Below are 25186 nucleotides of genomic sequence, written 5' to 3'. Positions count from 1 at the left end.
AGGAATCCACCAATGATTGATCAAAGCTGGCTTGGTACCACAAACACAGTGCCCTGAAATGCGGATAAGTGTAATAAAGATCATGTGATTGATGGGCCAGTAGGGGTTGTAAAGACATCTTGAAAAAAAGTGACATTTTATACTTCTAACAAACTGAAGGTGATTTGAAAGAAAGTATGCTCATCTTCCTCTGGTAAACAAGTGTTGCTAGCTTGTGCATTGATTAAAAACCAGCAAAACCTATCTGAATGGATGCAAACATTTAAAAAATGAATACATAAGCAAAGGTTCTTTTGTGCCACTTTCAACTCTTAAAAATTCTTGTCAGGCTTTGATGAATATGACCCTAGAAAACTAATCCTGGATGGAAAGTTGTCTGTCAGAAAAAATCAATCTCATAATAGCTCCTATGATTCTGCATCTCATGGAAAAGTGGAAAAATAATAATGGAATGTAATTGAAGCAAGCTTGTCATTTATTCTCACTGCTCTACAATAATTCACTTGAATAATAGGTCCTGGAGTGAAACTGAAATAATAAGCTATTTATATGAGCTATCAGCTTTCCTCCCGGTTGGGTTTAAGGTGCAAGATTAAAAGCATTGAAACCAAGAGGCAGAGGAGTATTAATTAAATACTCTTGGACAAGTTTTAATGTTCAGAGTCCACAGCAGAAACAGATGTGCTATACTGCATATTTATGAATGTGAAATAAAGTTAAGCCTTAATCAGGTCTTTAGGGGAGTCACTCTCACTGATATAAGTGGGGGAAATACCACTTAACATGATTTATTCAAAAATGCATTCTGCTAATTCCTATGAAACTCTGTTCATTGACAAAAGAGCACAGTATCAGAGCCTATTATGCTGATGACTCTCACTGGCATTCCTTCTGATCATGCTTATTTAGAAGTCAGTCCCATTAAGTCAGTAGAATTTGCACCCCCAAATAAGTGTGTAAACAACCACAGTTTTAAACTTAAGGACATTTGGAGAAATAAATATTCACTGATATCAGTAATACTTTGTTTCTAGGTTACTGCTGAATTCAAATTGCCCTAACTACTAAAGGCAGGGAAAATTGCAATAAACAGAAAAAATAAAAAAGGCTTCTTTAGTCTTTAAAACTCCTGTCCAACCCAAAATAAATACACAGTAACTTGGGTTCACATGTCATATTTTGTTTTAACCACAGTCTCTCAAACTATGATGGTTGGTTTCATATAATATGCCAAGCCAAAACCAAAAAACCACATTATGGCTTAGTATGATGTGTGAACTCCATCACAAACAAACTATACAATAATAAAGTGTTCAGCTTTGAGATGGTAAGTGAGGTCTTGTGTGTGTGTGTGTGTGTGCACGTGCAAAAGGTTCAGTAGCTCCAAGCCCCATATACAGAGGGACTTCCATCCCAAAAATGTTTCAACATTTGAAATCTTCAAATGAAACCATATTCTTCATTCAAGGAATAAAACTAATCCATAAAATGCAGCTCCAAAAATAATTCTATAATTCTATGTTTCCTCCTACACACCTGTTTACTGATTATAACTAACAAAAATAATGGGAGAAAAAGCTGCATTGACATAGGAAGCAATAAGAAGAAAAGGAGGAGAGAATGAGTTGAACATTTTATCCTTAGGATTCTCAAAGTCCTAAAAAGTTTTGAATCAGAGCCACCTCTGAACTTTAGCACATATCACCATGACACCATTGTTACAGCTCTTCATAGCTCTATTGGCTTATCCTTGTGATAATTGAAACCCCAACTTTCTCCTCTCTCAGAACAATTTTTAAATGTTTTAAAATAATGTAAAATCCTTCTTTAAAAAAAAAGCAAAAAGAAATGCAGGATAAACATGTGAATTCATGACAAAAAAGCCAAACAAAACAGGCAGTATGTCTTAATTATAAAATGAGAGGAAGGGGAGAAGGGGTCCATGCTCTGTACATTTATCAGTCTGGGTATGTAGGCTAAAACAAACAGCAAAACAACAACCCCAATTGTTCACAGGTATATCTCCAAACCTTTTATTTCTACAATAAGCCAAGAACTCTGAAGCTTTCATTTATGGTTTCTGTAACTATTGCTGAAAGAGCGAATCAGTAGTATTAAAATGAAGCCTCCAGCTCATCTTCCCATACCTCTAACTGTGGCACAGTTTGTGAACCATTTTTAAATTACTTGTCTTCAAGACATTGTCTTTGTCGCATCCTCAGCCCACTGTGGAGAGAATCCAAAGTCATATCAAGATGTTCCTTAAGGAATTACGGATACTTTGGTTGCACTGACAAAAACTGACTTGAATTACTCTCCTCCACCCACCTGAGCCTGATTTGAATGAGAATATGGTAGTCATGCTGAAAAAGGATGATTGATACCATCTGCCATTAATATTTTAAAATTACTGTTGTCCATGTGGAATTGCAGCCAATGGGGTGATTTCTGATTGCTCCAGAACTTTCTTGGTCCTTTTGATATTTCTGGTCAGATATGGTAGTGTCTTGTAAATGCTAGAGCCATTCCTCAGGAAACTTGCCTTCCCTTCATCTCAACAACAGGTCCATGTAGTAGCTCGTATTTTCCTCATTAAACCATGTTACTTCTGTTTCCTCCATAGAAACCTGCAGTCTGGTTGATTAAACCATCAGCAACATTGGCCACCTGGATCTTCTTGTCAGCTCACTTTCTTGTTCTTGTCTTAGACAAGAACACAAGTGAAGACTTGTTTGAACTTCTTGCGGAAGTGCTTGGAAATGAGAGCATAGACAATTGGGTTGAGGCAGGAATTGGCATATGACAAGCAATGAGAAGCTAGGTGTAAGGCATAGGTAGCTTGGTTAAAGGGGAAGTAGCTAAACCAGAAGCACAAGATCACCAGATGGTGGGGCAGCCAACACAAGCAGAAGAGGACAGCCACTGCAATAATCATTTTGGTAACCCTCCGTTTGGCTTTGCAGAACTCTGAGATTCCTTCCGGAGGGTCTACAGCAGTCCACAAGAATTTGATGGTTCTGGCATAAGCCAGGCTGACAACAGAGATTGGGAGGATGTAACTAAACACAAAAGTGAGGGTGTCTAAAATCTTGCGGTGTTGGCTCTCCCAAACAGGAACACAGATGGGCCTCTCCTGGTAATTAACAGTTTGGTAATAGCTGAGATAGGGCCCTGCAAAAAGCAGGGAGAGGGTCCAAATCATGACAATAGCAAAGACAGCATTGGAAATGGAATGGAGATTCCGAGATTTCAATGGGTAACAAATAGCCAAATACCTGGAAACAAGACAGAGGTTGATAAATTCAATATATATACACCTGTCACTCTTTACTTTTGTTGCTTACATGTCTTGCCCTTATTGCACCACTTTCTCCCAGACCCAGACTACACTTGTGACAGGTCTTTTTCACGCCCTTTTCATAAGTCACTCAATATTTGACACTTAAAATGCCACCAAAACCTACTATTGGAAAGTCTACAGAAATTAATGTAGAAGTTCATAATTTCATAATCACACTAAGTATGATACGGATCTTTTTTTTTTCCGCCAATACAGGCAGAAAGGGTTTTGAAACCTGTATACTTGAATCATGCCAAAAATCCATGCTCTGTTTGGAGATGACATTGTTCTGGAAGAATTTATTCATATACCCTTTGTGAGGAAACAGAAAGAACTGCTAAGTAAGCTACAATTACTAAGGGGAAAGGGAGGGTGAAGCATGAATAGGGTAAAGTGATAAAATTAGAAATAATTATGTGGAGATAGCAAGAAGTTTTTTTTTTTAATTGGCTGTGACATAGGTGGAGGTTGGGAATGAAAGTGGAGATCAGTGGAGATCAGGAGATCAGGTCTAAGGCTACAACTATGCACACAGTTGAATGGATTGAGAGAGTTTAGAGATGGAAGAATGGCAGGTGGGCAATCCATGTAAACTCTGTTACATGGAAGATTTTCCCTGCAAGTAGAAAGCTAGCAGAATGTGGAGCAGGCTGGCTGGATCCTACCTTCCTGATGTGCTATGTTTTCATTTACAGAAAAATGTTAATGGTTGATTTAAAAAGTACCCCTCCTTCAATCTGATCAGAAACCACCTGTTCTAGTAGGAGACAATTCTATATCTCAAAAATGCATTCTGCTAATTCCTATGAAACTCTGTTCATTGACAAAACAGCACAGTATCAGAGCCTATTATGCTGATGACTCTCACTGGCATTCCTTCTGATCATGCTTATTTAGAAGTCAGTCCCATTACCTTATGTCAAAATCAGAGGTTGTTTTTTTTCCTATCATGTCTCTACAATGCATTCACTGTTTGTATGCCATCATGCCCACTAATGGAGATGATATAATAAGAGAAAAAAATCCCAAATGCTTTTTGGTTTCAGCTTAAGTGCACTGAAATGCCTGATTTTGTAAATCTCAAAGCAAAAATACCATACATAGAAATTGGATGCATAAAGAAAGGCACAAATAAAATTCAAGAGTGTAAAATATGAAACTAGTAACATATGAAGAACTCTCTTGGTAAATAAAACAATAATTTACTGAGTGCCTACAAGACAGCAAAGTGGGGGCCAGCCATATGTCTTGAGGAGAACATTCTGTACCCAGGACACCACAAGTAGATGAAAATGGAGGCAATCAGCTATGGAGGCAATCACTTCTCCAACACAGTTGCTCTCCTGCTTTGCCTTTAGCAGAAACCTGACACATGCATTCAACAGGTTAAGCTTTCCTTAACTTAGTGCATAAGTAGGGAAAAAATAATCTTTGGCAGAAATGGATTTATGTGTGACAATATTTAAACCCAGGAGCAGAGGAAGAACAGAGATATGACAACAGAATCCACAAAAACTAAGCACAGCTGCTTTGATCAACATGCAAAATCTGCAATTTTGCACCCATCTACTGTCCAAAAACATACAGCATTGGATAGTAATATGTAGGACTGTATTTTAAGGGGCTTGAATTGGGCATCTTTGTCAGCTGGCCCTGGGACTTGTTTTTGGAAGGTCACTAATGAGAGGCTCTCACATCATGCTACATGATAGTGTTTGCATGGTTGGGCTTTGTATACTGTGTGAATCCAGCCACTGCCATTTATAAGCCATGGTTTGTTGCAATTCACATATGAATCTAGCCATTGTGGCATATTCAATAAACCATAGTTAAAACAAACCACAGCTTAGTATATTTCATGTATCCAACCAATATCTTTTAGATGCCTACTCTAAATATGCTACTTTAATGGTGTCATTGAGCTGTAAAGCTCCTTCCTCCCCCATGTTATTCAGGATGCACATTCAAAACCTCTTTCTCTTTAGGAGGGTCAAGGTGAAGCCCTGGCTTCCATCCTTCATCCTCAGCCTGGCACCACTTAACTCACTTTACACAGTCATTTTCCCAAAAGCTCTTTCTTTTGCCTTGTTTATGATCTTGTACAAATTGCTGGGTTTCATTTGGGACAGGTCCTGTATTTTATATAGTGGCATGTCAAAGTGTAGCAGTGGTCCCTATGACTGAAAAGCTGAACCTGGGATTCCTCTCTGTCCCAGGAATTATAGGAGCCCTGACACATAATGAACAAGATGAACAAGAAACAACAGGTTTGATTTAATTAGCCATAATGACTTGATTCATGTATAACATCAGGTTCACACATCATACTAAACCAAAACCAAACATATTACATCATGGCTTAGTATAATGAGTGAACTCAGTCTACAATTTTAAGAAGTAAAAGCTGTCTGCGAGAGGTATTAATTCCTACTCATATTCTTTGGTCCTTCTGGTCAAATAGGCTTTGCAGGTTTTTCAGAACAATTTATTGGAGGTGAACATGGGAAATCATTGAATAAAACAACTGTCTATCTCTAGTTTTAACTGGGTTTAGCCTGATCCTTTATGCTAGACTTGCGTCTTATGCATATAATTGGGGCTTTTGCCTCTGGCAGTCCTTTTGTGTTTCTGTGACTTCCTTTCTGCTGCTCATGTTAAGTGGATAATTCTGATTTGCACATAATAAGCAGATATGACATTTTGCACCCTGCTGATTATGCCACACTTAGTTTATGTACTATTCCAGAAGTTGGTTGTAGAAAAAGAGTCGACAACCTTGGTGCCTTGGACCAGGGACCACCACAGACCCTCAACAAAGCCATTGTGAGTCCAATCCCTCATAGTTCTTGCCTGACTATGTTGGTTTCACAAATAGAAACGAATTCTGCCTGGGTCAGGAGCCTGGAGACTGCAAGTGAGCTAAATCCCAGCAGATGGAAAAAATTACACCAGGTTTGATTTTAGATTTGCATTTTTTAAAATCTGTGTGAGAAAAATACATTCCAAGGTGAGACTAATGGGAAAAGCACATACTTTGTATGATTATTGTTTAAAGCAAACACTCCATATGACTTTTTAAATGACACTTTGGCATTTGAGTTATCTGTCCATTTTGCTACCAATACAAATATAAAATGAAGGTTTGTATGATTTGGGGAAGATGGCTCAGAGCCACAGAGGAAGGAACGTGGGTAGCTCCATGGTTAGCTTTCCTGAATATCAGAAAATTTGCTGAGCAATAGAAGACTGTGCCTTACCCCAGAACGCCCAAGCCTCTTGAAATGCACTTGTTCCTTCCATTGCTTGCCTCTGGAGTGCTTTGAGGTTCACACAAAGAGCTGGCACTCTCTGCAACACTATCCTTGACAGAAAGATAGACCAAACCTATTCTCAGAGACAAAGCCCTTTATATTACTATAGACAGCAGCACCCTGCAAAGTTAATAGAGCAGAAACAAAAGCTTACCTATCTGCAGCCATTAGCCACTTGCCTAAAGAAAGCAGCCTTCAGAAAGCCCCCGGCTGCTGTCCTTAACTCACCCCTTTGGCAAGGCAGGTAATGGAATAGGCAATGGGATTGTCTCTTGCCCTCCAGATGGACTGGCTCTGAGCTTCGCCCATCCAGTTATTTTCCGCTGCCCCCCCACCCCCGTGCCCTATGTTGGAAGATGGCATGCAGTTCTCTGGATCCTTTTCTGCCTCAGATTAGGGCTATTTCTTCTTTGCCTCCCCTGAACAGAAAACTGTTATGGAAGAAGAGGCACCTGCTGAAATTCTCCCCATTAGAAGTAGGTAGGAGCCTGCCTACTGAATCTGGCCATTCCAGGGACCTTTGCTGCCTCCCTTTCTCGGTCTCTGGGTAACTTGCAGAGCCCTTGCAAAGCCACCCTGCAGAAAGCCTGCTTCCTCCCTATAAGCTGCACATACTCACTTTTGTTAGGCAAGAGATGGGCTCCTCCTGGTCTCCTTCAAGTTTTCACTACACAGCAGTAACTGGCAACGTGAAGAAGAAGCTCTTGCTCCCTTCACTCCAGAGTCATGGAAAACAGGCTGGGCAGAATTCCTTAAGTTGTGACAACCAGACTTGGCCTGTGCTTCTCTTCTGCAAGCTACTTCTCAGCACATCTCTCCGACTCTTCCCCTTCCCCACCTCTGCTTTCCTCCTTCTTCCTCTCATCCTTTGATATCTGCCTCTGCTCTCCCCCTCCTGCTTTTGCTGTGCCTTTGTGTTAACCCTCCTATAGTCAGAACTGCTTATCCAATGCCATCCACCCATCCACCCATCCACCCATCCAGTGTCACTAGCCTCTTCCCTAAACACTATAATGTCTGTACAACAAGGACATATAGGAATGTAGAGCAGAGAATATACATCTTATATATTGCTTCCACCAACAACAATGGAGCATATTTTTGCCACTCAAAACTATATTGGCAGCTGCAGCTGAATAGTGTCCTCTGAATGACCATGGAAAAAATGACACCCCAGACTCTAGCGAACCAATGTTATGTACCTGCTGGCGTAGAGAGATTAGCTTTCCAGAATGCATTGGGCATTTTCCTTTCCTGTCCTGCCTGCCCTGCCCTGCCCTGCCCTGCCCTGCCCTGCCCTGCCCTGCCCTGCCCTGCCCTTTCCTTTCCCTGGGGCCGCAAGGACCATCAGTTTACTATGGGCTTAACATCATCCCAAACAGGTATTTTCAAAGATTTATTTCACAGGCAGCATTTACCTTATGTAATGGTATAGGTTTCACTCCACTGATTAGTTTCCTTTGGACCTGTAGGAGGACCTGCATATGAAGAAACAGTTTCAGAATCTGGCAACATGCTTTAGTTTTTTATAGAAATGGTAGAATTCACGCTTTGCATGCAGTAAGTTCATACACCAAATAACAGAACAAAGGTGAAAAGAATATAATTTTCATAATGATCTAAAATTGCAGTTTGAATATTGGCAAAAGAAGTGTCCAGAGCAGATGAATTATACTGAGGAAAAATAGCTGTACTTACACAAAATAGTTAATAACTACCCATTTAATGTTCTGCAAACTGATGGGCTTGAGTCAGCCAAAAATTATTACTCTCATGTCCCATTCAGTTGAAGCATTAAACTGAAACCTGAGCACATTCAATCTGAGATCATGCTTTATTTCCTGAAAGCTGTTATCATAATTATGAGCTCCTTTCATTAGGTGGTTTTATGCTTATTTATATTTCTTGTCACTGCCTAACTGGTGACACTATTTTCATTTGCCTGGGATTAAACAGAGGCTCACTAAGGTGTCATTTTTCCTTTGTAAAATGTATGACATTACTTGACTCTTGTTCACACAGCAGTTCTATAAATAAAGCCAAACCCAGTTAAGGATTTATACAAAAGAAGCAGTTTGCACATTTTTGATAAGTAACTCAGTAACAATGCTGTTTTAAAGCTGGGTACTTTAGGTCAAACAAGACTAACTGATCAAGATCATGCTGCAAATCTGTCTGTGGCATATAAATCATCTCTACCTTTCAGATTAAAGTGCAACGTTGTTTTCATGACATAATGAGCACCATAATATCAAAAAGTTATGAATGCTACCATACGGCAGTGGGCAATGGAAAGGGTAATGCATGGGTTAATAAAAATAGGCATAAACTCAGACAATTGTTGTTCCATAAATATCTCCTGTGTCTTTTTGTTTGGAAAGTAGGGTGCCATTATATGTAGCAAGACCCTGGAGTCTGTATGTATGGTGACAAATGTGGTGGAGTTAGTTCAAAGAGCCCATGAGTTGAATCTTAGCTGTATGGCATATCACAGCCCAGCCTGTCCAGTCCAGTCTCAGTGGGTTGTTGGGAGGTTAAAGAAGTTGACAACTTTGTTCCTTGGTGAAAGAACAGAACAGATGTTCTAAATAAATTAAATTCGCACTTAACTCTAGAATACATTTTCTAGATGTGAAGCATGAAAAGCTCTAATAAAGGCAAAGAGCTTTAGGATTTAGGACCAAGAGACAGAGCTTCTAGACAATCTCAATTCAGCATGAGACTTATATGTGGGTGGTACTACTCCAGGTAGAGGATGGGATAACTTCTGTAAGAATAGCAACACACACAAACATTTTCATAAAAAACTATTGGCTCAAGCTATGGCACGTCACTTCCATCTATAATAGCCAAAGACTGCTGTTTGGAACAAATATAGGCTGATTTGTCACATGGGCTAGATCTATCCATCAGCATCTCCTAGCTTAGGAGCTCTCCAGTGAGATCTTCCCCATCTCTCCCCTTCTCCTGCCGAGGAAATCATAAAGATCCATGTTGATGACTGTGCAATCAAATTAGATTTTATTGCCCGAGCAAGTAATAGGGTGTGACTTTGCTTTCCTTTCATTAAATTTTCCAGTGTTATGGAACCTGCTATTCATTTGGAATTTTCCAGCAGGAAGGGCTTTGACTCAGTTGTGAATGCAGCTGATGCCATTGCCAGTGTTTGAAGGCCAGTTTTGAATTACTCCCTATAATTCGTGCCTTTGTCCATACAGAACAAATGTGATTGAGGATCTTCCTCACTATTTGCTTCATTGTCCTATTTCTGCAAGCTTCCAGGAAAACATCCTGTCATCTATTATGCAGAATAAAATTGATTTGTCAGATCATAATAAAATAATTTTTCTTCTACTACTGTTTTCTACTAAAGTTATGTTCTTGTGGCTAGAACTGCAGCTGCTTCTAGAGAGAAATTGGTTTGCAATGGTCCTTGCAAACATTATTTCAAATACACGTATTTATACCGTGTCTTGTTTGGTCCTGTTTATTTTCATTATTTGATGTTATTTTCATAACTTGGTTTGTTATGACATAAATGATATACAATAAATATGCTACTACTAGCGGTAGTGTGCTGTTATTGGGTGCTGATTTACACCACATCCCAGTATCCTAATTCCAATGAGGGAAGCAATTTTTCTAGATTTCCTTTCTTTCTACAGAACTGAGTAACTGGATTCACACATTTTGCTAAGCCACAATGTGTGTGTGATTTTGGCATAGCACACTGTGTGAGCCAAATCATTGTGGAATGTAAACTATGGTTAATGGTTTGTTGTGCAGACCCTCCCACTTGTTGTTTATTCAATAAACAATAGTTAAACAAGACATGATTTAATTATACTAGCCCTTACCTCATGCAACATTGTTTCTGAAGTGCCAGTGTCTTTAAAATAATGGACATCTGAATGAAGTGTAAATGTTCTTCATCCATACCACCACTTTGCCAGTCACTTATCTCCTTTGGCCTCTCCAGTGGCAGATTTTCCCTGTCAGAGCAGATCTCTTAGCTGATCATTTGACTGGCTTATGGGGGGGAGATCCATTTGAGGGCAAAGCCAGATGGAGTGTCTTTCTGCAATGGTGGCAAAGTAATCACATCTTATCCCAATCTACTCAGGCAGTAGATCTTAGCTAGGACTGATTACACTGTGAGAGAACATTGCAGAAGGAGAGACACATAAGGCTATGGCAGCTGAAGATCAGAAAGAGTCTGGTAGTTATTGGGTTAGAGATGTCTCCACATGCTCTTCTTTTAATGCAATGTATGCCATCATCTCCCGGCAATGCCCATCTGGATTCTACGTAGGACAAATAGGACAGACTCTGCATGAAAGAATTAATGGGCACAAATTTGACATCAGGACTCAAAATAAGGACAAAGTAATAGCAGAGTTTTTTTAACTTCCCAGGGCATTCCATTACAGATTGTCAAGTAACTATGCCAACACAATTGAGTTGTGACAGCTAAATTTACATACATCAAAATGTTTCAGGCTATCTCAGAAGGTTTGGTTATTGTATGGTAACGGTGTATGGAACCATAAGGCAGAATTCTTCAAAATAAGCATATTAAGTCAATATTAAATATTTATCCAACATTAAATAAAAATAAAGCTCCTAGCATGGGCTTAGACTTAGACAGTGTCCTGTCATTTAAGATAATGGTGAGTCAAATATTGGTTTTAGCTTGAATTATATTTGACCTGAGGAAGGAATTTAGATGGACGGGGAGAGAAATAATAGACTGAACAATCTATTACACAGGAAGATAAACTTAACATTAATGTTTATATTGATCAATCTGAGCAAAATCCAGTGCTAGCAAATAAATTTTCTGCAGTGTTTGACTCTCTAGTGAATTCTAAAACCTATGCTGTTTTTATAAGCCTTAATTATGTCACCTATAAGAGGTAATAGTTTCTGCAAATTTGTATCAGCAAAACATAGTTAATACAAAATATAGTAGAGGATCCAGGATTAGAATATAACTAATATCTGAAAAACATTGTCTCTCCAGCAAATTATCAGCTACTGGTGCCAGTATGAAGACATGAGTTTTCTTGAGGATACCCTACTCTATTTTTTTTTTCTCTTTCCCCTGATTTTCTATTTTCTCACCCCAAAACTAGCCAGGAACCTGTGCCCACTAATGGACTCAGTTGTCACTGGACTGCTTCTTACCCTCTTGTTTATAGTAAAACCAATTACTCAGAGAGGTGGTGGGTTCCCTTCATGAGATGTGTTCAAATGGTGGCTAAGCAGCCACCCATCCAGAAGGCTTTAATTTGGATTCTTGAACTGAGCAAGAGGTTGGACTTGATGATTCTATAATTTTGAGATTTCTTTCTCTGGAAAGATTTCTGTATAGCTTTCACTGCCTTCAAGCTGATATCCATCTCCTGTGTGTAGATGGTGCCATTTTGGCTACAAAAAGATCTGTAAGAGCTGGTTCCCAGACTAGTAGATTTAGGTGACTATTATGTAAGCAACTAGCTATAAAAATTATCTTTATCAGTGAAGAGACCTACCTTCTTTCCTATGGTGTCCTCAGGATCCTGCTGTTTTTTTCAGAATAATTAAAGCAATGTCATAGCATCACATCTCAAGCTCCACCTCTTTGGGGTATATGTGTGGCATTTTGATGTATGTAGAAAAGGCTTGTATCACAATGCTGCAATGCTACTTTCATCAGCTTGATGCTGTTATCCTCTCCTTAGGGATGTTGTAAACAAGAGAACCAGAAAGATTTCTCCTTAAGATACATGGAGATATATTGTTGATAACTCGGAAATAGTTCGCTTATTGAAATACCTTATTGAAACCCCCCCTATCCTTTTCATCTCAGTAAGTCTTGCTGAAGAGAACTTTGTGAGAATCATGGTTAGAAAAGAATCACTTTTGGCTTAGGCAGCTGCTGAACAACCTGATAAGATCAGTGCTCAGATAATGAGATTGCTATTAGTCAGAGTTTGGCCGAAATGTTTGGATGCCTAAAGAAAGGATGAAATAGCCTTCCATATACTGCATGCTGGCTGGGGAATTCTGGGAGTTGGTTCACACATGTTCAAGTTGCCAAGTTTGAAAAAACACTGGTTTAGATGGGTTGCAGGATTAGAAGTATGGCACTTGACCTAAAGAGATACGAGTCTATGAAGAATCCTGGTGCTATTAGTAAAGGGCTTCTGAGCAGATGAGGCAAAAGGATAGAAAACCTGTTGAAGTGAAATTGAAGTGAAACTATGGGAGGGGATTCTGGGAGGGGACTCTGAAGGACATCTGCACTGAGCAATGGTACCTCAAACACTTTAGATGAAGGACCACATAATATTATTTATAGTACTGTTTTCGTGTTGAATAATTTATCTCAGAAATATATAGTTAAACATTAAGCAGTAGGGGAGAAAAAAGGGAAACAACTTCTTAAATGCAAATGTTTTGTTGCCATGGAAATGGGTACATCTGGAGATATGTGGCCTTGGCAGTGTGCAGTGTAAATAAAGTGTTCCTGTCTCTCCTTGTCCATTGTGTGGTTTTCTTCCAACAAGAGCAGAGTCCTTTCAATCACACTCCTAATTACCTACCTTAAGCCAAGGACAGACTAGTCAATTGCCAGGCTTTACACTCTCTAACTCTGCCAACTGATCAGTCTATTCAAAAAAGCAAAAAACAAAAACCAAAGTGCCTGCAGAAGCAGGTTCCAGACTTCCTTACAGTGATAAGAGGTGACAGGGGCAAGAGAACAAGTCAGGGGACAAATGGAAGGAGGCAGTCTCGCAGGAAACCAGCAGAACCCATTGGAGCCACAAAGTGGCTGACCCAGAATATGTCTAATTTCAGTCTGCCTCCTCCATGAGCATGAATGCATCCTACCTGGCCTACATGCAGCGTCTGGAGGTGGGATAAGAGCGAAAACACTGCTTCCAGGGCAGACACACACAAGGATATCTGTCATGAGTGCCGTTGAGCTGAAGTCATCAGCGCAATGGCACACATGACAATAGCAAGGAAACAGGAGAAGGGGCTCAAGATAAGTAGCCATCAACTCACAACGACTAACGGCCAACAAACAATAACTAAACGGATCACGGAGCACACCCGAGCCATCAGCGCCAATACAACGGGGATCGCCCAGCTGACAGCAATCACCGGATGAATAGAAAACCCGATGATGGGCGATCCCAGAACGCCAGCGGGGCCTCACAACCCCTCACCCGTATGACGTGACCGCGAGTGAGGGGGCGCTGACCGGCGCGGGGTATTTAAACCCCGCACCGGCGCGCTCCTGTCACTCTCAGCTTTTTTCTTCCGACGCTGTAACTGCGCTGTGAATAAACCAGAGCCTGATCCATCGAACCAGTGTCTGAGCATTATTCAGAGGCAGGCAGCGCATGACATAAAGCTGAGAGTCATAAACTCAGCCTCGCCGAGCCCCACCGGACGACAACGAGCCGCGGGAGGAATAGACGGCGAGAAGACCAGCAAGAGGAAGCCGGAGCGACGCGGGCAAGGAGGGCGAGCCGCGCGGCAAGAGACAGAGGAGGACCGACCAAGGCCAGAGGCACCGCGGACTCCCGGAGCCATGGACGCCCACCCCACCTGACCCGAGCCTCAGCTCCAACCCCAAGGGGAGATGGCGACGGAGGCAACCCGACCGCGGGAGGGAGCAGCATGCCTTCCGAAACCAGCGGAGGACCCCGCGCCCCACATCGCACCCCAGCAACGGGCGTGGAGCGACAGCCCAACGGCGGTCAACACGGAGGAGGACGATGGAGACACCCAGCAGATGGCGGAGGAAGCGGACCAGCGGCAGAGGGAGGATGAACCCCGCCGGCAACCCACCCCCGCTGACGCACCAATGGAACCGGCCCCAGCGGCGGCGCGGGCTGTGGACGAGGAGGCACGAGCTGAACTCGCGGCCATGCGGGCCCAACTGACGGAACTCCGGACCATGCTCCAGTCGCTTATGCCCCCCGCGCCACCCAACGACGTCCCCGCACAGGCCCACACCCCGAGCGAAGCACCGAACCCCCACGGGCCAGCGGAGGATCAGCAGACGGCACAGGCGGACGACACCACAGGCCGGGAAGCGAGAGGCAGGGCCACGCAAAACGCCCGGGCCCCAAAGGACTTCCCCATCTTCTTCGATGGGAACCCCACGAAACTCTCGTTCTTCGTAACGAACGCCAGGGAGTTCATGGGGAGGCACGGACACTCCTACGACTCCGAAGCCGACAAGATCGCCGCCGTGGCGATCAAACTACAAGACAGGGCGGCGGACTGGTACGTCCAACTGTACGAGTCCAGCTCCCCCGCCCTCGCCACCTTCCCTGCCTTCATCAATGAGATGAAAAACTACTTCGAAGACCCCCTAGCCAAAGTAAGGGTGAAAAGCGCACTCCAAAGACTTAAACAGGGCACACGCACGGTCCCTGACTACGCCATGGAGTTCAAAGCCCTCGCGGGGAAGGTCAGCGACTGGTCCGAGACCACCCTGCTGGAAATGTTCAAAAGGGGGCTCAATCGCGACGTTCTCCAATGGGCCCTCTACCGCGACGACCCAGAAACGCTACACGGGTGGATCCACCTCGCGGGGAAAGCCGAACACGCGCACCGCACCTTCCTCATGACAACCACGGAAGACACAAACTATGCCGGGAAAAAGGTACCCGCACCACACGTGGGGATGGCCGGCCCCATATACCCAAAAAAGAAATTCAATCGGGAGCCCTGCGGGAAGTGTGGCAAATTAGGGCACAAGACGGTGGATTGCTTCGCCAACCGACCGCCGAACAGTGCGCCTAAACCCACCCCGAAAATTAGCCCCAAACCACCCAACCTGGGGCCGCCCCCTCACCGCCGAATGACCGTGGCCACAGCGACACCAGAGGAAGGCTGGGACGCCTACTGGGGGGAAGAGGATAACGTAGACCCCGACCAGCCGGCGGGAAAAGCTCCCCGCCTGCCCTGAAACGCGTTGCGAGGCAGGCGGTGGGACAGCAGCGCGGACCACCTCGACGGAACGACGAAAGCCCCGTAATAATGGCGGCAATCAAACTCTCTGCCGGCAACGGAGCCACCACGGCCGCGGCACTAGTGGACTCGGGGTGCTCAAAAAACCTCATCCACCCCGACCTAGTCGCCAAACTCGACCTCCGCTGCTTCCCCCTCCCCACGCCGCTGGCATTCCACCAGCTGGATGGCTCCACAGCGGGAGGGAAACCAGCCACGCTGCAAACCGAGCCGGTCACCCTGCAAATGGGCACTCACACCGAACGCACATCGTTCGTCGTCACTCACATCGGACGGCCCATTGCAGTCCTGGGGATGCCATGGCTCGCGACAAACAACCCGCGCATCAACTGGGAGACCCGCACCTTCACATTCGGCGACGGCGAGTATCGAGCACCAGTTCCAGCGGGCAGAACCAACCCCACTGTAGGACGAGCGGAGGCGACTACACAAGACAACGCCGCTACCACAGCAGACCTACCGGAACAATACGCCGACTTCTCCGAGGTCTTCGGAGAGGCAGAAGCTGACCAACTACCCCCCCACCGCAAGACGGATTGCCGGATCGACCTACTGCCTGACGTCCCCTTACCTAGACCAAAGATCTACTCGATGACCCCGAAGGAGATGGCAACCCTCCGGGAGTTCATCGATAAAAACCTAGACAAGGGATTCATAGAGCCAGCATGCTCACCGGTCGGAGCCCCCGTCTTATTCCGGGAGAAGAAAGACGGCACCCTACGGCTCTGCACCGACTACCGGGGCCTAAACGCGGCTTCCCTGTCCAACAAATACCCCTTACCCCTGGTGAAGGACATGCTCGCCCACCTGTCCACGGGCAAAGTCTTTTCCAAACTGGACCTTCGCGAGGCGTACTATCGCATCCGAATCAGGGAGGGGGACGAATGGAAGACTGCGTTCAACTGCCCCCTAGGCGCCTTCCAGTACAAAGTGCTGCCCTTCGGACTCGCGGGGGCCCCTGGGGTGTTCATGCAGCTCATCAATGAGGTACTGCATGAACATCTGTTCAAAGGGGTCCTGGTCTACATCGACGACGTCCTTATTTACACAAAAATGCACGAGGAACATGTGACCCTAGTCAGGCAAGTCCTCGACAAGCTCAGAAGGGCGCAGCTCTATGCCAAGCCTACAAAGTGCGAGTTTCACAAAGCGCGCCTAGACTACCTGGGGTACCGAATCTCCGGGGACGGCATAGAAATGGACCCCGCAAAAGTCGAGGTGGTGCTAAACTGGGAGCGCCCCCGCAACAGACGCCAACTACAGAGCTTCCTCGGATTCGCGAATTTTTACAGGTCATTCGCCCGGGGGTTCGCAGAGATAGCCCTCCCCCTAACGGACCTCCTCAAAACCAAAGGGGTGGGGGACACCCGACGTGCCAAGAACCCGGGCACAGTGCTGAATTGGACTCCCGCGTGCCAGACCGCATTCAACAAGCTGAAAGCGCTGTTCACTACGGAGCCAATCCTCGCGCACCCGGACCCAGAACGGCCGTTCGTGGTCCAAGCCGACGCCTCAGACTTCTCCCTGGGGGCCATCCTGCTACAGAAAGACCCCACGGGACTCCTGAAACCATGCGCCTACCTGTCAAGGAAGTTCTCCGAGACAGAAAGGCGATGGCACGTCTGGGAGAAAGAAGCCTTCGCGGTAAAATCAGCGCTAGAGACATGGCGACACCTACTCGAGGGAGCCACCCAACCATTCGAGGTCTGGACCGACCACCGGAACCTCGAGGCCCTACGAACGCCCAGACGCCTTAGCCCAAAACAGGTCCGATGGGCCCAATTCTTCAGCCGCTTTAATTTCCAGCTGAAGTTCATGCCGGGCAAAAAGAACTTCCTGGCCGACGCCCTCTCCCGACTGCCCCAAGACGAAGAGCCCGCCCCAGACACCATTGGGACGGTCCTATCCGCCTCGCAACTGGGGATGGCCGTGACCACCCGAAGCGGCGCTCGGAGGCAGCTCGACTCTACGGCACAGCCGACGGCGGGACAACCGGCGACCGGAAGAAGCCAACTGCAACTACCAGGGGGAATGCGCACGGACCTCGCTGCCGCCCTCAAAACCGACCCCTGGTTCCTGGCAAACCCCGACAAGGTAACGATGGCACAGGACCTAGCATGGGGGGAAGGCAGAATCTACGTCCCGGACTCGCAACGCCAGGCGATCTTGCATAGGTCACACGACGCCAAACAAGCGGGACACTTTGGGTTCCTCAAGACCCTACACCTAACACGGCGTCAATTCTGGTGGCCCGCGCTCAGGCGAGACGTAAAAGCATACGTAGCGTCCTGCCCAACGTGCGCTAGGGCCAAACGGGCACCAGGCAAACCCGCGGGGCTATTACAACGGGTGGCAGAACCCTCCCGCCCATGGGAGGAAATCTCTATGGATTTTATAGTGGACCTCCCACCCAGCCAGAAGAAAACGGCCATTTGGGTGGTGAAGGACTACTTCTCAAAGCAGGCCCACTTCATCCCCTGCACGTTGGTCCCATCCGCACAACAGCTAGCCAAACTCTTCCTCATCCACGTGTACAGGCTACACGGATGTCCCGCACATGTGGTGACCGACAGGGGCACACAGTTCACCTCCAAATTCTGGCGGGCCTTCCTAAAGCTGACGGGGACCCAACAGGCCCTATCTACGGCCTGGGACCCCCAGACGGACGGAGCCACAGAGGTTCTTAATGCCACCTTAGAGCAAATCATACACTCATATACTAACTATCACCAAGACGACTGGGCTGAACTGCTCCCGTTCGCCGAAGTCGCATACAACAACGCCGTCCACACGAGCACGGGGAAAACTCCGTTCGAAGTAGTCTCGGGGCGCGACTTCGTCCCCATACCGGAGCTACCTCAACCCCCGGAACCCCAGGTGGACGCTAGCGACTGGGGACGGAAGATCGCGGAATCATGGCCAATAATCACGGCGGCGCTGAAGGATGCACAGGCAGCCTACAAAGAGCAGGCCGACAAGCACCGGCGCCAACAACCGACGTTCCAAGCGGGGGATATGGCCTACCTATCCACCAAGTTCCTAAAGTCAACCCAACCCTCGAAAAAACTGGGGCCTAAGTACATCGGGCCGTTCCGAGTCACCCAAATAGTGAACCCGGTAGCAATACGCTTGGACCTGCCACACAACCTACGGAGACTCCACCCGGTGTTCCACACCAGCCTCCTGAAACCGGCAACCACCTCTCGATGGCACCCAAGCACGCCACAGCCCTCACCGGTGATGATTGACGGGCAACACCACTTCGAGATAAGGGACATACTCGACTCCCGCAAGCAACGAGGAACTCTACACTATCTGGTCAGGCGGAAACACTTCCCCCACCCGGAATGAGTGGCGGCGCACAACGTTAACGCGCCTGACCTAACCAGAGCATTTCACCGGGCATACCCCGACAAGCCACAACCAAGGTCAGCAAGCCGTCCCCTGCAAACCCCCCCCGCAGGCCCCCCCCGCCTCCCGTGCCCCAAGGGAAAGGGCCCCCCCAAGCCCGCGACTTGGGTGGACCTCCCCCCCCCGGGACTCACTCCCCCCGCCCCGGGCCCACGAGGCGGTGACAAGCGTTCGCCAGCACCCTCCCCCCGCCCCCCGGCCGCGGGGGAGTGGCAAGCAAGTCAACAGGGCAACCTGGGGGCAACGCCCAGGAGATATAACAAAGGCGACGCACTTTAAATAAAAAAAAAAAAAGAAGGGCCCTACCTGGAGAGGATAAGCACCCGACCAGCCACGCCTCTCTCCTCGCCGAACTGAGCCAAACAAACAGGGTGTGGCTGGAGCATGCGCACGCCAGGACGTGACCCGGGCATGCGCACCATGGACACACCCTGGGAAGGCACGTGGTAGAGGGAGGAGCAAAGGGAGGGGCGACAACTACTCCGGCGGGAATTTTGGAAAAAAAAAAAAAAAAAGTGCCGTTTTGACAGCTCCACCGGAAAAAAAAAAAAACAAGAAAACCGGGGGGGAGCACTATTCGGACAGGGGGCAGTATGTCATGAGTGCCGTTGAGCTGAAGTCATCAGCGCAATGGCACACATGACAATAGCAAGGAAACAGGAGAAGGGGCTCAAGATAAGTAGCCATCAACTCACAACGACTAACGGCCAACAAACAATAACTAAACGGATCACGGAGCACACCCGAGCCATCAGCGCCAATACAACGGGGATCGCCCAGCTGACAGCAATCACCGGATGAATAGAAAACCCGATGATGGGCGATCCCGGAACGCCAGCGGGGCCTCACAACCCCTCACCCACCGGCAGGGCAACGTATTGGACAAAGGGGGGTGACGTGACCGCGAGTGAGGGGGCGCTGACCGGCGCGGGGTATTTAAACCCCGCACCGGCGCGCTCCTGTCACTCTCAGCTTTTTTCTTCCGACGCTGTAACTGCGCTGTGAATAAATCAGAGCCTGATCCATCGAACCAGTGTCTGAGCATTATTCAGAGGCAGGCAGCGCATGACAATATCCTTGGTTGACTCAGCTGTAAGTGGATGATGAAATACAGGCAGTGCCATGCAGATGTTAATGGGCTGTCCTTGCACCAAAGCCAAGAGACTGCAGATTTTCACTTAGTAATGTGAATGTGAACCAGGTTTTAGGAAGAGAGTTAAAATGTATGTATCTATTTATGAAGAACTTTGTTTCTATTGTGCCTGGATTGTTGCAAAATATTCTGGTTCTAGGAAAGATAGTGGTATGCCTGCATTCTCTGTTTTTGAACTGACTCTTTATCAGTGTAAGGGAAAGACTCATTCTACATGGTCAAGGTTTAATTTGTTTTAAAACTGAGTTGTACTAGAAAGAGAACGTGTTTTATCTTTCTATGGTTTGTTTTCTTGTTTTGTTATTCTTGTATTAAATACAAATAATAATTAAAAAACAAAAACAAGGGAGGTGTCCATGAGCCCCTGGCATCCTAAAATACCACACTAGGATCCTAGTGCCAGGACGTGCCTAGATAGTCTGGTGCTGAGATATAGGTTTGTTCCTGCATTCCACGCAGAAAAGCTGAGTGGAGTGGCCATTGAACATGACTTAAAATGGTAGAAACAGGACAGCATCTTCCAATGAACAGGAAGGCAGCAGACAAGCCAGGAGAACGATTTAGTTTAGTTTTCGCAGCCTCATGTATCCTGAAAACAACACCTGTTTTTAAAATATTGAACTGGGATGGGGGCAAAGATGAGTTCCTTGGAAGCAGCTGTTATGCATGTGTCTCTCTGTGTAACTGAAACTGCCACAGTTGCCTTGGAGAATACAGTTAACATTACTCAGGCCCCCCAAATGCAGGTGGGTGGAAGTTCAGATGCATAAAAATACTCCAGCTGAAAAACAGGATTTCTTGTCAATAAAGGAATTCTAAGATGTACTACTTCTAATGAGGAAATATCTCAGGGTAATCAGGACTGATTGTAGCAGTTGGCATTTGAGTACAGTAGTGAAGTTTTTAGCTTAAAAGCTGTCCATTTTCAAGAGTTGATGCTAGAGGCATGTTTGAACCATCTCTTGGTTTTGCTTTTGTATCACATAGTTACTATTTTGATGTAGTAATCTATTTCTCTTATGACTGGCCTATTTCCTGACCAAACATGTTGTATATTATGAATTTTCTCTGTACTGCCGTACCATGTGTGCAGCAGAACATGATTCCTCAGCATGTCCTGCCATCTTATTTTATTTGATGACAGAACTGGTCCTGGGTCACAAAAAGAACTATAAACTTGGCTAATCCTTTTTTCCTTTACAAAGCGTGCTGAAGCGAAAATTCAGATGGATTTTTAGTTGAAATTCAATTTTCTGGAGAAGACAGGGAAAGTGCCATCTATTATGCCTGGCAACTAAACGTTTGTCTTGTTGGAGGATTCCTAATAAAGGTATAGAGATAAAAAGAACTATCCTCAGTTTTTCACATCTCATTACTGGAGATGGAATCAAATTTTTGAATATCTGCCAGGTCTGTGATCCAGTTCCAGAATAACCCACTAATTTCAGAACTGTAACTGTTCTTCAGAACATGCAGACTATCCAAATACAGTGCAAACAAACAAACAAAAACTTGGTATGCAATAATCCAGAAACGGCTTTACCATTACAATTAAACATTTGAGATAATTTGCATATATACCAAACTGATGGTCTACCCAGGATTACCACAGGGGGGAGTCAGTTCAAATCTGATATAGCCAGGAATGATGGATTTGTGCTCTGACCCATCTGGAGGGTGTTAAGTTGGGCGAAGTTGATGTAAACTAAAAATCCAGAACTAGATCTCAGTCTGGCGATAGCTGGTTAATCCGAGCCCTAGCGTTTTTTAAGACATGCTGAACTAAGAGTTGTCGAACCATGAATGCTGATGATAGTATACCATTAAAACCCCAGGTTACTAAAAACATGCCCAGATGGCTAAAACAAGGGCTATTTTCCCCCTCTCTCTGTTTATGTCAGTGGGAGCCACAGTGCTGTTTGTTATCAAAGCCTGCAAGTAGGGTAGAGGGGAGCTGCTCAACTCTGGGTCAAAGGCTGATAATAAAAGAGGTGGAGAGAAAGAGAGGCAGCCTCACAGAATTAGCTTGCAGCAATTAGGACACATTAAAGTCTTGAAGAAACATGGATGTTAAAGCGTGGTTGGTCTGCATGCTGTTTCTGGAGCAATGGAGCCACGGGTTCTGCCACACTGGAGCAATTTTCCTCTCTCAAAAGGGAGACTTCTCCTTAAGTGGGGTTCCCCGACCATCGAATAAGATCAAGGCGCTGCCCCAGTCCAATCCTGACATACATCTTATCCAGAGTAAGCTGGGAACTCAAGCAAGGCCTTACAGCCTCTCCCTCTCTCCTGATGACTACCACCACTCTCTGCCCAAGGCAAAGGACTTGCGGACCTCCAGGTTGATGAAGCTTCTGGGATCTTCCTATGACCCTTTCTGGATGTCTCTCGAGGATCCCCGAGGTCAGAACCCAAGCGCAGAAGGACCAAGCATGCAGAGCCAAGACCTGGCTGAACATACAGCCCGCTTTAGGAAGAAGCTCCTGCAAGAGACAGGCAGATTAGAGCTTCCCAAGTGGCTTCCATTGCTGCTTGTTGAGGAGGGGATACCCCAAAATTTGAGCCAGTCCTTCATTTACCATCTAAGTCAATGGCTAGTGGATAGTGCAACCTGTCATTTAACCTCTTCCTGGGTAGACATGGGATCCATCTTCTGGCCACGCTGGATACGCCATACGTACTGCGACCTGACACAAGCTGGGTGCTCTTGGCCTCCAGGCATGACTTGCAGGCCAGCCCAAATCACCCACGTCAAACTCCTAGCTTGGCACTGTTGGATAAATGGAACCCGGTCTCCGAATCCTGGAAAGACTCGTAAGGAATGTGTTTGGAGACAAATTCCATATCCTGTAGTGGCTGCATGTAAATGTGCCTGCTCGTGATCTGGATGAGGTGAGGTTTATACTGCAGCACTGAACTTTGTGAGGATTTTGTTGTCGTTTCCCAGTCAGGGGAAAGCTGCTACTCAAGATGAGGGTATGGTCTTGAGCTATTCAAATCTAGAGGGCAATTGTAATGAGAAATGAGAGAAAAAGTGCTTCATGAAGATCTGAAAAGCTTTGCCTTGGAGGAATCTTCACAGCTATGTAAAAACCAAACTAAACTAGGTATTATAGTTCTCTGTCATATCTGAGGAATGCTAGCCAAAAGCAAAACAGAAACACCAGTATCTTTCTCAAATGTGTAATGATGAAATAACAGCAGAAACTAAATACGTTTTAGTCAAGCATTTTGGAACTCTGGAAATTCAGTAATTGTGTTTCTTTTAATTGGAGGTGATACATGTTGTTAATGTGAAGAAATAAAGGGGCATAAAGAAATAAAAGGGCTTGATTAGAATTTGGGACAACTAATCTCATCAAATTATCACTCTGTTATTCACTATAGAGGATTGGAGACTTGGTTGTGCATAATTTAGTAAGCCTTAGATACAGTGCACATGGACCCAATCCTTGACATTTTCCAGTGTGGGCTCTATTAAAAAAGCAGAAAGGAAGGGAGAGAGGGAGGGAGGAAGTTTGGTTGTCTTCTGTGTTTTGATCTAGGTCTTTGAAATTAAAGTACTACTACTCAGCTTACTTTTATCTAGTGTATGAATTCTTAACAGGTATTTAGATAAATGGAAGATACCTGCCTTGCTAAACCTTCTTTGGCTTGGTTTCCTTTCTGTGTATTCCTTCCAAATACATCCTGTGGCTGGGAATAATATAAATTCATGGATGATGCATCTGAAGGTTGGGATAGGCTGTTGTATACAATCAATCAGGTGCAACGCTATACACAGTTTTCTGAGACTTTTAATTAGACTTGTGTAGGCTGGTGTTATCACATAATCATTTCACAACCTTCAAGAAAGTTAATGGATGGTACATGTCTGAAACGACATGTAAGTTCCTAAGTTATTCAACCTTCCAGCTTCTTAAAAGAGTTATCATCATCATCAGAGCTTGAAACATTCTCCTCTGCAGCAATAAGGCTATAGTAGCATATGCCTTCATTTATATACACTTTAATAAGAAACTATGTACAGAAATAACAGGAGATGGTAACCAAATGCACTCCATAGTGATAAGGTCTGGATTTTGAAAAGCGAAATATTTTGTTGCTTTCTGTACTGCTGGATGGAACTACATAATATGCACTTAAATGTTTAATCATTGTTTCCTTTTTCCTAGGATCTGTACGAATGTCAATCTTCCAAGGAACGGTACTGGATGTAGCATTGTAAAGGGAAGAGCTAGCATATTGCTATACAGATTTGTTCCTATTGACTAGTGGAGATTCTAATCAAAGAAATCTGGAATGCATTGCTTAGTGGAAACCATTATTATGGTATCAAACTGACATAGGTTTGGAGTATGAATATTGTATCTAAATGTTATTTAGAGGATTCAGTTTCTGACTGTTTTTGATAGTAGGTCAGGCATTTTTTGTTAAGAGTTTCAGGCCTGGAACACGTATTATAGAAAAAGGGTAGATGGGTGAGTGTGTTGAAGCTATAAAGAATACAGTAATACTTTTTAGAAGTATCATAGGTTGTACTGCTATATTGATCTAATTTGTACTCAAAATTGTTGTTTTCATACCAGAAAGGGCAAAACCAAAACTGAGAGCAAGTCCATTGATGCTCCTTATCCTACACTGCCTCTCAGAGGACCCTGGTGGTAGGAGGTAGAGAAAACTAGAGAATCATAGTCATCATCATCATGTATGCCACCTGATTTTCAAAGCACTAAGGAGGCTAAAAGTGACTAAATTAGAAAAACAGAGAGCAAAACATGAAAGAATAAACTGGTTGGAGCTCCGTGGATAGGGTAGAAGGAATTGGCCAAACATGGAGATGTGTTCAGCTGGAGGTTAGAACACTCCTCTTCTGGGAGGCTTATATGAATTCCTGCACTGAACAGATTAGGTGGACTTAATGGCACAATGGCC

The 25186-nt window shown here is 45.1% G+C and overlaps 2 protein-coding genes across 2 annotated transcripts; one reads left to right on the top strand and one right to left on the bottom strand.

Annotated features, from left to right (window-relative positions):
* Nucleotides 1–1900: 1900 nt before the first annotated feature.
* GALR3 (galanin receptor 3) lies at nt 1901–4291 on the bottom strand. The gene is given in 4 exon segments (XM_063309321.1): nt 1901–2610; nt 2612–2686; nt 2688–3275; nt 4254–4291. Coding segments are annotated over 4 exon segments (762 nt in total). The 3' UTR covers nt 1901–2549.
* An 18023-nt stretch (nt 4292–22314) lies between these two features.
* Nucleotides 22315–23735, top strand: LOC134501478 (noggin-like). Its single transcript, XM_063309320.1, has one exon. It carries the CDS (start codon nt 22315–22317, stop codon nt 23131–23133), a length of 819 nt encoding a protein of 272 aa, XP_063165390.1. The 3' UTR covers nt 23134–23735.
* The last annotated feature ends 1451 nt before the right edge of the window (nt 23736–25186 follow it).

Source organism: Candoia aspera, chromosome 7 (genome assembly GCF_035149785.1).
Source record: "Candoia aspera isolate rCanAsp1 chromosome 7, rCanAsp1.hap2, whole genome shotgun sequence".
NCBI lineage: Eukaryota > Metazoa > Chordata > Lepidosauria > Squamata > Boidae > Candoia > Candoia aspera.
Note: the sequence above shows the minus strand (reverse complement) of the source record. Positions and strands in the feature narration are given on the sequence as shown.